The following is a 14,213-nucleotide window of genomic DNA, read 5'->3' as shown; positions in this document are numbered from 1 at the left end:
TCCAGTACTCTTGCTTGGAAAATCCCATGGACGAAGGAGCCTGTTAGGCTGCAATCCATGGGGTCGCTAAGAGTCGGACACGACTGAGCGACTTCAGTTTCACTTTTCACTTTCATGCACTGGAGAAGGAAACGGCAACCCACTCCAGTGTTCTTGCCCGGAGAATCCCAGGGACGGGAGAGCCTGGTGGGCTGCCGTCTATGGGGTCGCACAGAGTCGGACATGACTGAAGTGACTTAGTATAGTATAAAGAAACAAAAGACCTATATATAGAAAACTATAAAACACTGATGAAATAAATCACAGATGACACAAACAGATGGAGAAATATACCATGTTCATGGATCAGAATAATCAATATAGTGAAAATGAGTGTATTACCCAAAGCAATCTATAGCAATCGCTATCAAGCTACCAACATTATTTTTCAGAGAACTACAACAAATAATTTCACAATTTGTATGGAAATACAAAAAAAACTCAAATAACCAAAGCAATCTTGAGAAAGAAGAATGGAACTGGAGGAATCAATCTGCCTGACTTCAGACTATACTACAAAGCTACAGTCATCAAGACAGTATGGTACTGGCACAAAGACAGAAATATAGATCAAAGGAACAAAATAGAAAGCCCAGAGATAAACGCACGCACGTATGGACATCTTATTTTTGACAAAAGAGATAAGAATATACAATGGAGAAAAGACAATCTCTTTAACAAGTGGTGCTGGGAAAACTGATCAACCACTTGTAAAAGAATGAAACTACAACTCTTTGTAACACCATACACAAAAATAAACTCAAAGTGGATTAAAGATCTAAATGTTAAGACCAGAAACTATGAAACTCCTAGAGGAAAACATAGGCAAAACACTCTGACATAAATCACAGCAGGATCCTCTATGACCCACCTCCCAGAGTAACGGAAATAAAAGCAAAAATAAACAAATGGGACCAATTAAAATTAAAAGCTTCTGCACAACGAAGGAAACTATAAGCAAGGTGAAAAGACAGCCTTCAGAATGGGAGAAGAGCAAGCGAAGCAACTGACAAAGAATTAATCTCAAAAATATACAAGCAGCTCATGCAGCTCAATTCCAGAAAAATAAACGACTCAATCAAAAAATGGGCCAAAGAACTAAACAGACATTTTCCAAAGAAGACATAGAGATGGCTAACAAACACATGAAAAGATGCTCAACATCACTCATTATTAGAGAAATGCAAATCAAAACCACAATGAGGTACCATCTCACGCTGGTCAGAATGGCTGCTATCCAAAAGTCTACAAACAATAAATCCCGGAGAAGGTGTGGAGAAAAGGGAACCCTCTTACACTGTTAGTGGGAATGCAAACTAGTACAGCCACTATGGAGAACAATGTGGAGATTCCTTAAAAAACTGGAAATAGAACTGCCATCAGATCAGATCAGATCAGTTGCTCAGTCATGACCCAGCAATCCCACTGCTGGGCATACACACCAAGGAAACCAGAATTGAAAGAGACACGTGTACCCCAATGTTCGTTGCAGCACTGTTTACAATATCCAGGACATGGAAGCAACCTAGATGTCCATCAGCAGATGAATGGATAAAAAAGCTGTGGTACATATACACAATGGAATATTACTCAGCTATTAAAAAGAATGCATTTGAATCAGTTCTAATGAGGTGGATGAAACTGGAGCCTATTATACAGTGTGAAGTAAGTCAGAAAGAAAAACACCAATAGAGTATATTAACACATATATACAGTATTTAGAAAGATTGTAATGATGACCCCATATGCAAGACAGCAAAAGAGACACAGATGTAAAGAACAGACTTTTGGACTCTGTGGGAGAAGGCAAGGGTGGGATAATTTGAGAATAGCATTGAAACAGTATATTACCATATGTGAAACAGATCGCCAGTCCAGCTTTGATGCATGAGACAGGGTGCTCAGGGCCAGAGCACTGGGATGACCCTGAGGGATGGGATGGGGAGGGAGGTGGGAGGGGGGTTCAGGATGGGAAACACATGTACACCCATGGCTGATTCATGTCAATGTATGGCAAAAACCACTACAATATTGTAAAGTAATGAGCCTCCAATTAAATAAATAAAAAAAAGACATACAATATCATCTAGACTCTGTTACATGTCATAAGCACCAAATGCAAGGTCTTTCAAAACATCCCCTATACAGTGAAAAATTAAGTGTGCAAATATATATTGACGATAGTCCACTTAACACAGCAACACCTACCCTTCTGTCTTTTTCCAGGCTTGTACAGGACACGGTTACATCAGACATAACCATGTTATAAACTGGATGTTCAGCTCTTGGGACACATCGCTGGTGGTGCATACAAAATATGACTACTTGAGGACCAACAATTCTGCAACCAAGCTACAAAAACAAGGAAAGATTATTAAGTAGGAAGAGACGGTTTTAGAAAATTATATTTTGTAACACTGTATTTACCAATTCTTTAGAGAAGTTGATCACTGCAGAAAACCCACCAAATTGTTAAAAAAACAAACACATGTTATATAATTTCTCAGACATACCACACATTAACACACAAGCAAATCAAACAACGGAGGCTATCAAAAGAAATAAGCTCCAAAAGTTACACTCACTCTAAATTGCCATTAAAATTTTAATCTCCAAAACAAAATCTTAGCAATAGGGGATACTAGTAATAGCCTTATGCCATAATATTTAGGAAACATCTACCTTTACTGTTCAAATGAAGCACCCAGCCAATGAGGCAGTGAAGTGTAAGAACCCAAATAATTCCCCTCTAAAATACCTATTATGCTACAAAAAAAGCATAACCCTAGGTAGTTTCTACATTCGTTTTTAAACACTGTTCACAACTCAGTGTTTTTCCAAGAAAGGCCCACAAAAACTTCTCGTAAGGTATCACTTTCATTGATAACTGAGAAAAGTTAACAATCTTGCTCAACATCAGCACATCCAGGCCAGACTAAAAAGCCTACAGTTGCCAAAGTTACCAAAACATAACTGATGTAAATGTCTACAGGGTAAATGTCTATTTCTATCTTTTTGGTCAGTCATAAGAAAACTGAGTATTCAATGCTATTGCTTCTATCTGACAAGAGGTGTTATTTCCAAAAGGAGGGTAAGACCAATAATGCTTTTGGCAAACATGGGCACAGACCTTCCATATACTGTATAGTACTGCATCTAGCTACTCTTCTATGTTTTCTTCTCCTTCAAACAAGAGTCACTTCTTTGTAATTTGGATGGAATTATAGCCAGTTTACTTTTATTTCAATGCTTCTCTCTTGTCCAGACACCAAAAAAGTAATGAGTCAGTAGACTCTAGAATCAACAAAAAGAAATAAGATGGCTCAATGATATATTAGCAATGCTCATCCCCAATTCACTTCCTTTTAGCATATAAGTTTTCATACCCTATACAAAGCACAGGTACTAAAATTCAAGAGCACACAGTAAAGACAGTAAGGAAACAAATCCTTTCTTACTCTACAATCAAACTGGGTTTAAGTACATTAGAACTTCATCAGTAAATACTTCATTACTATAGGGTTAAATTATACTTAGTGAGGTTAAATTCCCTGAAATATAAAAATCACATATTAAGCAAAGTCTGTTCTGTGCTGTACTTAGTCTCGTTCAGTCGTGTCTGACTCTTTGTGACGCCATGGACTGTAGCTCGCCAGGCTCCTCCATGAGGATTCTCCCGGCAAGAATACTGGAGTGGGTTGCCATGCCCTCCTCCAGGGGATCTTCCCAACCTAGGGATCAAACCCAGATTTCCTGCATTGCATGTGGATTCTTTACTGTCTGAGCCACAGGGAAGCCCAACCAAAGCCTACTGGAACATAATTACACTTTAAAAATACTATTCTGATCTTTCAAAACCAAAAGATTCCTCTCAATTCATAATATACAAAACACATGATGACCAGTAAAGAACTTATGTCCAGCAAAAACAAACCAAAAACAGTACCTGAAAGAACACACTAAAAGTTAGCAAACCTTTTTGAGATGATCAAAGGCATCACCACTAAAGGGGTCACAGATATACAGTGATCTATCATTCTCCTTTATTTTCAATGCCTCTTCTTCTGTAATAATCTGAAGATATTCTTCTGATTGGAACTCTTTTATTGACTGAAAGAAAAAATAAGAATGCATATGAAATTATTCACCTGTATTTATGTCCTATGAACTCTTATCTTCAAAATCCATCTCAAATCCAGCCTTCTTCCTATCAAAAGGAACCATAATCTCTCACGGGGCCTGTGCAGGAGTCTCCAAAGGGGTTCCTTCTCATCCTTTGCCCTAAATCTATTCTCCACATAGCAGCTACAAATCTTTTCAACAATACAAATCAGGTCATGTCACTCTGGTCAAAACCTCCAGGAGCTTCCCACCACACTCAGAATAAAATCCTCATTTCTTACAATCACCTACAAGACCACAGAGTCTGGCCCTTGCCTGTCTCTGTCTTCCCATGCTTACTTCTTCCTCTAATCCCTTTTGCTTACTCTTCTCTAGCCACTCATGCTTTCTTTCCAGACCTGGAACAAGCTAAGTATGACCTCATTTAGAGGTTTTGCTTTCTCCCCCTGCTACCTGGAATACTCTTCCCCCAGGACTTCACCTGACTTGTTTCACTTCAACCGCATCTGCTCCCATGTCACTTCCTCAGAGATGATTTTCCTGATCCCACTTTTCTAAAATATTCTTTCCCAATTTTACGAAGAAAATAACACAGATGTAGTATTATGTATACTAGCATATATAATATGTATAATATTATATATACATACATACACACTGTTTTTGTCTCTCTCCCTTGTAAGAAGAACGTTTCATGATCTATCTTGTTTGGCAACATATCCTGGCTCCCAATAAGCAGTCAAATATTTTAACAAATTTTGAAGTCCTTTCATTAAATACTTAGGGTGATCCTTTTAAAACGAGTAAGTCAGCTCATAATACTCTTCTGATTAAACTCCCCTAGTGGCTCTCCATCTCACCGGAAGAAAAAGCCAAAGTCCTTAAAAGAGACCACAAGGCCCTCATTACTTCTTTATTTTACTCTCTGAAGCAAACCTTAGCATTCATCCCACATCTCCTGTTCACACTACACTTGAGCCACAATAAAGCAGGACAGTCACTGCAAGCACCTTCCCAGGGCCTGTGCATGATTATCCCCTCTGCCTGAAACTGAAACCTTCCCCACATATTCACACGGCTCATTATTTCACCTCCTTCAAGTGTTTGCAAATACCAACTTCTCCACAAAATATATCACACTATATTTAAAATAAATTGTAAACTTCCCTTCTTCCTTAACAAACATCTTCTGGAATGTTTTAACTTGTTTCCCATTTCTCCTCCCACAGCACTTTGCACCTTTAACATACTATATAGTTCACACACTTATATATCTGATTAGTTTATTTCCTCTAGCTAGACCAGAATGTAAACTCTGAGAAAGTATGGATCTTTGCCTGCTCTCATTATCTAAACCACTGTGTATCCCAAGTATTTGAACAGTGCTTATCGGATGATGAACACAATAATTATTTGCTGAATGAATGAACTTTAAAGAAAAACGTGCTACAAGTGTTTCTTAAACATACATAAGATCTTGTTAAAAAGTAGATTCCAGTTGGTAAGTCTGAGTTGGGGTCCAATTTCTCAGGCCACGGTGATGCTACTAGGGGAGACACTACCCCTACATCCTCCCACATGAAACTATATAATGAAACATAGTTTTAACAATTTACAAAAACAAAAACTGAAGTGTAACCAATATATGACTACCTCAAGTTTTTTCAACACACAAAGGTCTATGGTTAGTAGACAAAAGAAAACTACTTAATTTCTAAGACTAGTAGGCCCATCACTTTCAATATAAAAGTCAGTAAAGACTTCAAGCCCCCCAAAATACATGATATACTAATATCAATTCAAAAGTGTGTTAACAATGAGATATCTACGAATGTAGACTAGAGTAAAACTATTAAGAAAATAAAATAACCATGACTAAGACATAAAAGGCCTAAGTCAAAAACACTAGAAACAAGAAAATGAATTCACAGCAAGACATTGTCAAGTAGTCTTACCTCAAGAGCTTCAAAAAAACATTCAGAATTGTCTGAAGACTTTAAAAACTTCACAAAAAACGGTTCTTTGTCATTTTTGGACATTTCTGAACTGTCAAAATAAAGGAACCATTAACAAGAGCAAAAACACCTTACATATAAAGTTAAATGTTTAAAGCACCTGTTTTTCTGCGCAAATAAGAATGCCGAAGGACAAACATTCTGGTCTTGCCCTTGAATTCGTTTACTATGGTTTGTAGGAAACAGTGGAATGTGGACAAAATCAAGGGAAAAGATGACAACAACCAGTCTTCGTAAATCAAAATACGAAATTAATGTTGCTAAACTGAATTCATCCAGGACCTTTGCTCTGGAGCTCTAAGTCTCCTAAGCCGATGGCCATTCAATTTCATTTAGCCTGAGAATGCTCAGAACGATTAAGGTCCCTGAGGTCATCTGCGGCCCTCGACATAGGTTAAGCCCTCACTAAATGAACTTTAAATATAAACATGAAAGCCAGCCATCCAAGTTAGGGCCCTAAAAGGCCAGACGCTCTCGCTCCCCAGCTGCCAGGGAAAAGTCCGATTATCGGTCCAGCCCCAGTCACGTGCTCTCTGGTGTCCCATCCACCGGTCCGGGGGCCGGTTACAAGGTCCGGAATCCAGGGCCCCTAAGGCCAGAGGCGGCGTCGAGGACCCCTCCCCCGCCCCGCCTCCCCACCCCCTCAAGAGGTGAGGAGGGAGCTGGGTGCTCACTCTGAGCTTCACTCACCTCGGTGGAGCCAGGGGATCTCCGGCCGGCGAGTAGGGGGCCGCGCGGCCCGCGGGACTGCGGCTGGGGTCGGGCGCCAGCCCGGCGCTCACCCGCCGCACCCAGCGGCGCCCCCGACCAAAGCAAACGCAGACCCGGAAGTTGCCGAACCGCGAACCGACTTTCGCGCCAACCGCGCAGTTGTGCCCGTACCTTCCGGCGGAAGTGACGCTACGACAGCTGCGGGGGGCGGAGGGCGGAGACGAAAGAAAGCGGCGGTAGCGGTTGGTTCCCACCCGGAGGCTAAGGTGTTACAGGGAGGCTGTGGCAGAAGCTTGGCTTGGGAGCTGGAAGGACGGGTTTTGCCTTTGCTGGGAATTGGCGAAGCGCCGAGGGCTAGGGCTTTGAGGCGGCGGATCAGAGGTATCTTAGAGCAGGAGTTCGCTACTCCAGGGCCAGGGAAGGTTAGTGGTGGAAGCAGAGCCGCTCCCCCATTTCTCGCGTTGCCGCCTGAACTGCCGAGCTCCCCCTGCCCTGGGAAAAATTGTCTTCTACTAAACCGGTCACTAGTGACAGAAAATATTGGGGACTGATGCCTCAGAGCAGACCCTAACATATCCAAAAAAATAAAGACAGGTAAAAGAGGGTTTCTTTAATAAATACTTTATGCCGAGACACCATATGTTATCTAAAACAACTCTGGGAGGCAAATACTGATTCGCATTTTACAGATGTAAAAACTGAGGCTTAGGGAAATTAAATGAAGTGTTTGAGGTCACAGTAAGTGGTAGAAGCTTAAGACTGCACCCAAGTCTTTTTGTCTCCATGGACTGGTGGACTGGATTATTTTCCTCCAGTATAGCCCAAATGTGCTCACCAACTACAACAGCCAAGTGTCTTAAAGGAAAGAAAGATGTCAGGATGACGTGAATTACACGCCTGGTGCGTAGGGGGTCTTTGCCAACTTTAGTAGTGCCCTCTCCAGGACTAACACCCCATTCTCCTACCTCACTACTCCCACCCCATGAGCATCTCATTTTTTTCTCTGTAGCTTCCCAAGTGTTGGGCAGATTGTGGGATGGAACCTAATGTTCAAATGGAAAAGGTATGGGGAGAGGAGGCGAAATAGGATTGTAGATTCTCTAGTTGTTGATAGCCAATGACAAACTGCTTGGTCAGCGTTTCTCCTCATTTTATTCTTGACTGTTGAGAGAAAATCATGACTTGAGTAACCTGAGAGTTTAATGATCTGTACCTTGGTTTTTTAAATGACTAAAGATGGTAGACAGCATCTTGGGTCAAAGTGTGTGAACATTTAAGTGGAAGGTGAGTCAGAATCAGAAACACTGGGACTGAAAGGCCTGTTGTCAGGGAGGAGGTGAGGAAAGCCTTACAGATACATCAAAGTTACTACACTTGTTTAAAAAAAAAAAAATGAGAGACAACCTTGCCACAATTCACTGTGAAGGAGCAAATCTGAGCTGATATAATAATTACTATTTGTGGGGTGAGTGACAGTGGACACAGGGCTCCTGCTCACTCTGCTGGGCAGTCCTCTAGAAAATGGTCATTGTTGGCCACTGTCAACTTTAAAAACTGCACAACCTAAGAGTGGCGAGTTAAGTTTTATTTGGGGCAAAATAAGGACAGATATTACTTTGCCAACAAAGGTCTGTCTAGTCAAGGCTATGGTTTTTCCAGTGGTCATGTATGGATGTGAGAAGTTGGACTGTGAAGAAAGCTGAGCACCGAAGAATTGATGCTTTTGAACTGTGGTGTTGGAGAAGATTCTTGAGAGTCCCTTGGACTGCAAGGAGATCCAACCAGTCTGTCCTAAAGGAAATGAGTCCTTGGTGTTCATTGGAAGGACAGATGCTGAAGCTGAAACTCCAATACTTTGGCCACCTCATGCAAAGAGTTGACTCATTGGAAAAGACCCTGATGTTGGGAGGGATTGGGGGCAGGAGGAGAAGAGGACAACAGAGGATGAGATGGCTGGATGGCATCACTGACTCGATGGACATGAGTTTGAGTGAACTCTGGGAGTTGGTGATGGACAGGGAGGCCTGGCGTGCTGTGATTTATGGGGTTGCAAAGAGTCAGACACAACTGAGCGACTGAACTGAACTGAAGGACAGAAACAGTATGGATGTAACAGAAGCAGAGAAGGCAAGAATACACAGAAGAACTATATAAAAGAGGTCTGGAAGACCCAGATAAGCACTATGGTGTGGTCACTCACCTAGAGCCAGACATCCTGGAGTGTGTGGTCAAGTGGGCTTTAGGAAGCATTACTACAAAGTGGAGGTGATGGAATCCCAGGTAAGCTATTTAAAATCTTAAAAGATGATGCTGTGAAAGAGCTGTACTCAGTGTGTCAGCAAATTTGGAAAACTCAGCAGTGGCCACAGGACTGGAAAAGGTCAGTTTTGATTCCATTCCCCAAAAGGGGAATGTCAAAGAATATTCAAACTATGGCACAGTTGCACTCATTTCACATACTAACGTGGTAATGCTCAAAATCCTTCAAGCTAGGCTTCAGCAGTGTGTGAACCAAGAACTTTCAGATGCTCAAGCTGGATTTAGAAAAGGCAGAGGAACCAGAGATCCAATTGTCAACATCTGTTGGGTCATAGAGAAGCAAGAGAATTCCAGAAAAACATCTGCTTCATTGACTATACTCAAGCCTTTGACTGTTGGATCACAACAAACTGTGGAAAATTCTTAAGAGATGGGAATATCAGAGCACCTTCAGTTCAGTTCAGTTGCTCAGTCATGTCCGACTCTTTTCTACCTTATGAACTGCAGCACGCCAGGCCTCCGTGTCCATCACCAACTCCCAGCATTTACCCATACTCATGTCCATTGAGTCGGTGATGCCATCCAACCAGCTCATCCTCTGTCATCCCCTTGTCCTGCCCTCAATCTTTCCCAGTATCAGGGTCTTTTCAAATGAGTCTGCTCTTCACATCAGGTAGCCAAAGTATTGGAGTTTCAGCTTCAACATCAGTCCTTCCAGTGAACACCCAGGACTGATCTCCTTTAGGATGGACTGGTTGGATCTCCTTGCTGTCAAAGGACTCTCAAGAGTCTTCTCTAACACCACAGTTCAAAAGCAACAATTCTTTGGTGCTCAGCTTTCTTTATAGTCCAACTCTCACATCCATACGTGACTATTGGAAAAACCATAGCTTTGACTAGACAGACATTTGTTGACAAAGTAATGTCTCTGCTTTTTAATATGCTATTTAGGTTGGTCATAACTTTCCTTCCAAGGAGTAAGCATCTTTTAATTTCATAGCTGCAGTCACCATCTGCAGTGATTTTGGAGGCCTCCCCCCCAAATAAAGTCAGCCACTGTTTCCCCATCTATTTGCCATAAAGTGATGGGACCGGATGCCATGATCTTAGTTTTCTGAATGTTGAGCTTTAAACCAACTTTTTCACTCTCCTCTTTCACTTTCATCCAGAGGCTCTTTAGTTCTTCTCTTTCTGCCATAAGGGTAGTGTCATCTGCGTATCTGAGGTTATTGATATTTCTCCCAGCAACATTGATTTCAGCTTGTGCTTCTTCCAGCCTTGCTTTTCTCATGATGTACTCTGAATATAAGTTAAATAAGCAGGGTGGCAATATACAGCCTTGACATACTCCTTTTCCTATTTGGAACAAGCCTGTTGTTCCATGTCCAGATCTAACTGTTGCTTCCTGACCTGCATACAGATTTCTCAAGAGGCAGGTCAGCTGGTCTGGTATTCCCATCTCTTGAAGAATTTCCCACAGTTTATTGTGATCCACATAGTCAAAGGCTTTGGCATAGTCAATAAAGCAGAAATAGATGTTTTTCTGGAACTCTCTTGCTTTTTTGATGATCCATCAGATGTTGGCAATTTGATCTCTGGTTCCTCTGCCTTTTCTAAAACCAGCTTGAACATCTGGAAGTTCACAGTTCATGTATTGCTGAAGTTTGGCTTGGAGAATTTTGAGCATAACTTTACTAGCGTGTGAGATGAGTGCAATTGTGTGGTAGTTTGAGCATTCTTTGGCATTGCCTTTCTTTGGGATTGGAATGAAAACTGACCTTTTCCAGTTCTGTGGCCACTGCTGAGTTTTCCAAATTTGCTGGCATATTGAGTGCAGCACTTTCAAAGCATCATCTTTCAGGATTTGAAATAGCTCAACTGAAATTCCATCACCTCTACTAGCTTTGTTCACAGTGATGCTTCCTAAGGCCCACTTGACTTCACATTCCAGGATGTCTGGCTCTAGGTGAGTGATCACACCACCGTGATTATCTGGGTCGTGAAGATCTTTTTTGTATCAGTGTATCAGTGTCTGTTTATTTCAAGTGCAGAGGAAATGTTAAACTACTATGAACAAGTAATCAGTAAAATTCAGACTAAGGGCAACTCTATAGGTCATATGGCTTCTTTTCTTTAAAAAAAAGAAAAAAGTGGAGAAAAAAAAAGGATGCAGGGGAAACAGTGTAAAAGATACCTAAAAGACATATCCACCAATCAGAATGTATGGAGTATACTTGAATCCTTATTTAAAAAAAAAAAAAACTATTGGAAAGAATACACCATTCATGAGACAATTAGAAATGTAAACATGGAATGGATATTTGGTTAAAGTAAGAAATAACTACTAATTTTAAAACACGTGATAATAGTATCATCTATGTTTTAAACAAGAGCCTTCATCTTTTAGAGTAGTGGTTCTCAGTTTTGAGATTTTGCTTCCCAGGATATTTGGCAATCTTGAGACATTTTTGGTTGTCATAACTGGAGGGAAGGTGTTACCAGGATCTAGTGAGTAGAACCCAGGGATGTGGCTAAACATCTTATAATGCACCAGATAGCTGCTCACAGCAAAGAGTCACTTGGCTCACAACAGTAATGATGCTGAGATTGTGAGGCTGTGTTTTAGAGATACATATTGAAATATTTGGGCAGTGGTGAAGAATCCACCTGCCAATAGGAGACATAAGTTCAATCCCTGGGTTTAGAAGATCCCCTGGAAAAGGGAACGGCTACCCACTCCAGTATTCTTGCCTAGGAAATCCCATGGACAGAGGAATCTGGAGGGCTATAGTACGTGGGGGTCACCAAAGAGTTGGGCACAACTTAATGACTAAACAACAACACACTGAAGTATTTATGGGTAAAGTGATATTATGGGTGGGATTTGCTTTAAAATAATACAGTACCCCTCCCCTCCCCCACTTTAGCAGCAGTTTTGTTTTCTGCCCTGTTTCAGTTACCCATGGTCAACTCTGGTTCAAAAGTATTAAATGGAAAAATTTAGAAATTAACAATTCAGAAATGTTAAGTTGCATCACCGACTCAATGGACATGAGTATGGGTAAATGCTGGGAGTTGGTTTCATTTCCTTCTCCTGGAAATTGAACCTGGGTCTCCTGCATTGCAGTTGGATTCCTGCATTGAATGCAGATTCTTTACCAACTGATCTATGAAGGAAGCCCCTTCAAACCAGTCAATCCTAAAGGAAATCAACCCTGAATATTCATTGGAAGTACTGATGCTGAAGCTCCAATACTTTGGCCACCTAATCCAAACAGCCAACTCATTGGAAAAGACTGATGCTGGGAAAGATTCAGGGCAGGTGGAGAAGTGGGTGACAGAGGATGAGATGGTTGAAATGCATCATCAACCTAATGGACATGAGTTTGAGCAAACTCTAGGAGATACTGAAGGACAGGGAAGCCTGGCTTCCTTGGGGTTCCATGCAGCTGGCTTCCATGCTGCATTCCATGGGGTTGCAAAGAGTCAGACACGACTGAGTGACAGAACAGCAACAACAATAACAAGGACTATAGCCTGGGTGACAGCACCTCAAATAGTTCCTAGAAACTACTCCAAAGTGGTAGAATGGAAGGTCAGTATATATGTGCCTTTGGTGAAAGGGGAGTATATGCATTCAAGCACATATATTTTGCAGAAGGTTTCTGCTAGTCACAAGGAGTGGACATCACCATGAAGAATTTAAGTGCTTTTCTAGATATGAGGAGATACAAGAATTGGGGTCATAAAATAGGGTCTTTGAAAATATCCATCTGAAGCCCTATTCTGCCAGGTCTTTTTCCAAAGCACGAATGCCTCATTTCTGCTGTCCACCTTAAACTCCTTTCAGGGAGTGTTGAAATGAGTAGCTGAAGCAGCACATGATTTATTCCTTGTAGAGGTAGAAGGCAGAAAAACATCTGCTTTACTGACTCCGCCAAAGCCTTTTACTTTTGTGGATCACCACAAACTGTGGAAAGTTCTGAAAGAGATGGGAATACCAGACTACCTGACCTGCCTCTTGAGAAACCTGTATGCAGGTCAGGAAGCAACAGTTAGATCTGGACATGGAACAACAGGCTTGTTCCAAATAGGAAAAGGAGTATGTCAAAGCTGTATATTGTCACCCTGTTTATTTAACTTATATGCAGAGTACATCATGCAAATCCTGGGCTGGATGAAGCACAAGCTGAAATCAAGATTGCTAGGAGAAATATCAGTAACCTCAGATACGCAGATGACACCACCCTTATGGCAGAAAGAGAAGAAGAACTAAAGAGCCTCTTGATGAAAGTGAAAGAAGAGAGTGAAAAAATTGGCTTAAAGCTCAACATTCAGAAAACTAAGATCATGGCATCTGGTCCCATCCCTTCATGGCAAATAGATGGAGAAACAGTGGAAACAGTGGCTGACTTTATTTGGGCGGGGGTGGGCTCCAAAATCACTGCAGATGGTGACTGCAGCCATGAAATTAAAAGATGCTTACTCCTTGGAAGGAAAGTTATGACCAACTTAGACAGCATATTAAAAAGCAGAGACATTAGCCTCCAATTAAAATAAATAAATTTATAATAATAATAAAAAAAAAGCAGAGACATTACTTTGTCAACAAAGGTCCGTCTCATCAAAGCTATGGTTTTTCCAGTAGTCTTGTATGGATGTGAGAGTTGGACTATAAAGAAAGCTGAGCACTGAAGAATTGATGCTTTTGAACTGTGGTGTTGGAGAAGACTCTTGAGAGTCCCTTGACAGAAAGGAGATCCAACCAGTCCATCTTAAAGGAGATCAGTCCTGGGTGTTCATTGGAAGGACTGATGTCGAAGCTGAAACTCCAATACTTTGGCTACCTGATGCGAAGACCTGAGTCATTTGAAAAGACCCTGATGCTGGGAAAGATTGAAGGCAAGAGAAGGAGAACCAGAGGATGAGCTGGTTGGATGGCATCACCAACTCAACGGACATGAGTTTGAGTAAACTCCAGGAGTTGGTGATGGACAGGGAGGCCTGGTGTGCTGCAGTCCACGGGGTTGCAAAGAGTCAAACACAACTGAGCAACTGAACTGAACT

At 41.4% G+C, this 14,213-nt stretch overlaps 1 protein-coding gene across 5 annotated transcripts in view; it reads right to left on the bottom strand.

Moving 5' to 3' along the window:
* TOPBP1 (topoisomerase (DNA) II binding protein 1) overlaps positions 1-7,058 on the bottom strand; it is a 72,090-nt gene extending 65,032 nt beyond the window's left edge. For 2 of the 5 annotated variants that reach the window (XM_010839562.1, XM_010839561.1), the window contains exons 1-4: positions 6,867-7,049; positions 6,117-6,207; positions 4,015-4,149; positions 2,248-2,391 (exon numbers count right to left, since the gene is read on the bottom strand). In XM_010839562.1, the coding sequence (XP_010837864.1) occupies positions 2,248-2,391; positions 4,015-4,149; positions 6,117-6,200 (363 nt within the window). In that variant the 5' untranslated portion in view covers positions 6,201-6,207; positions 6,867-7,049. Of the gene's footprint in view, positions 1-2,247; positions 2,392-3,169; positions 3,334-4,014; positions 4,150-6,116; positions 6,208-6,866 lie in introns of those variants that run through there. The other 3 variants (XM_010839564.1, XM_010839560.1, XM_010839563.1) reach the window with 3 other exon arrangements.
* Between the last annotated feature and the right edge of the window lie 7,155 nt (positions 7,059-14,213).

Source organism: Bison bison, unplaced genomic scaffold, assembly GCF_000754665.1.
Source record: "Bison bison bison isolate TAMUID 2011002044 unplaced genomic scaffold, Bison_UMD1.0 scf7180017864119, whole genome shotgun sequence".
In the NCBI taxonomy this organism is placed as follows: domain Eukaryota; kingdom Metazoa; phylum Chordata; class Mammalia; order Artiodactyla; family Bovidae; genus Bison; species Bison bison.
The sequence above is the reverse complement of the archived record's forward strand: the minus strand, read 5'-3'. Positions and strand labels throughout refer to the sequence as shown.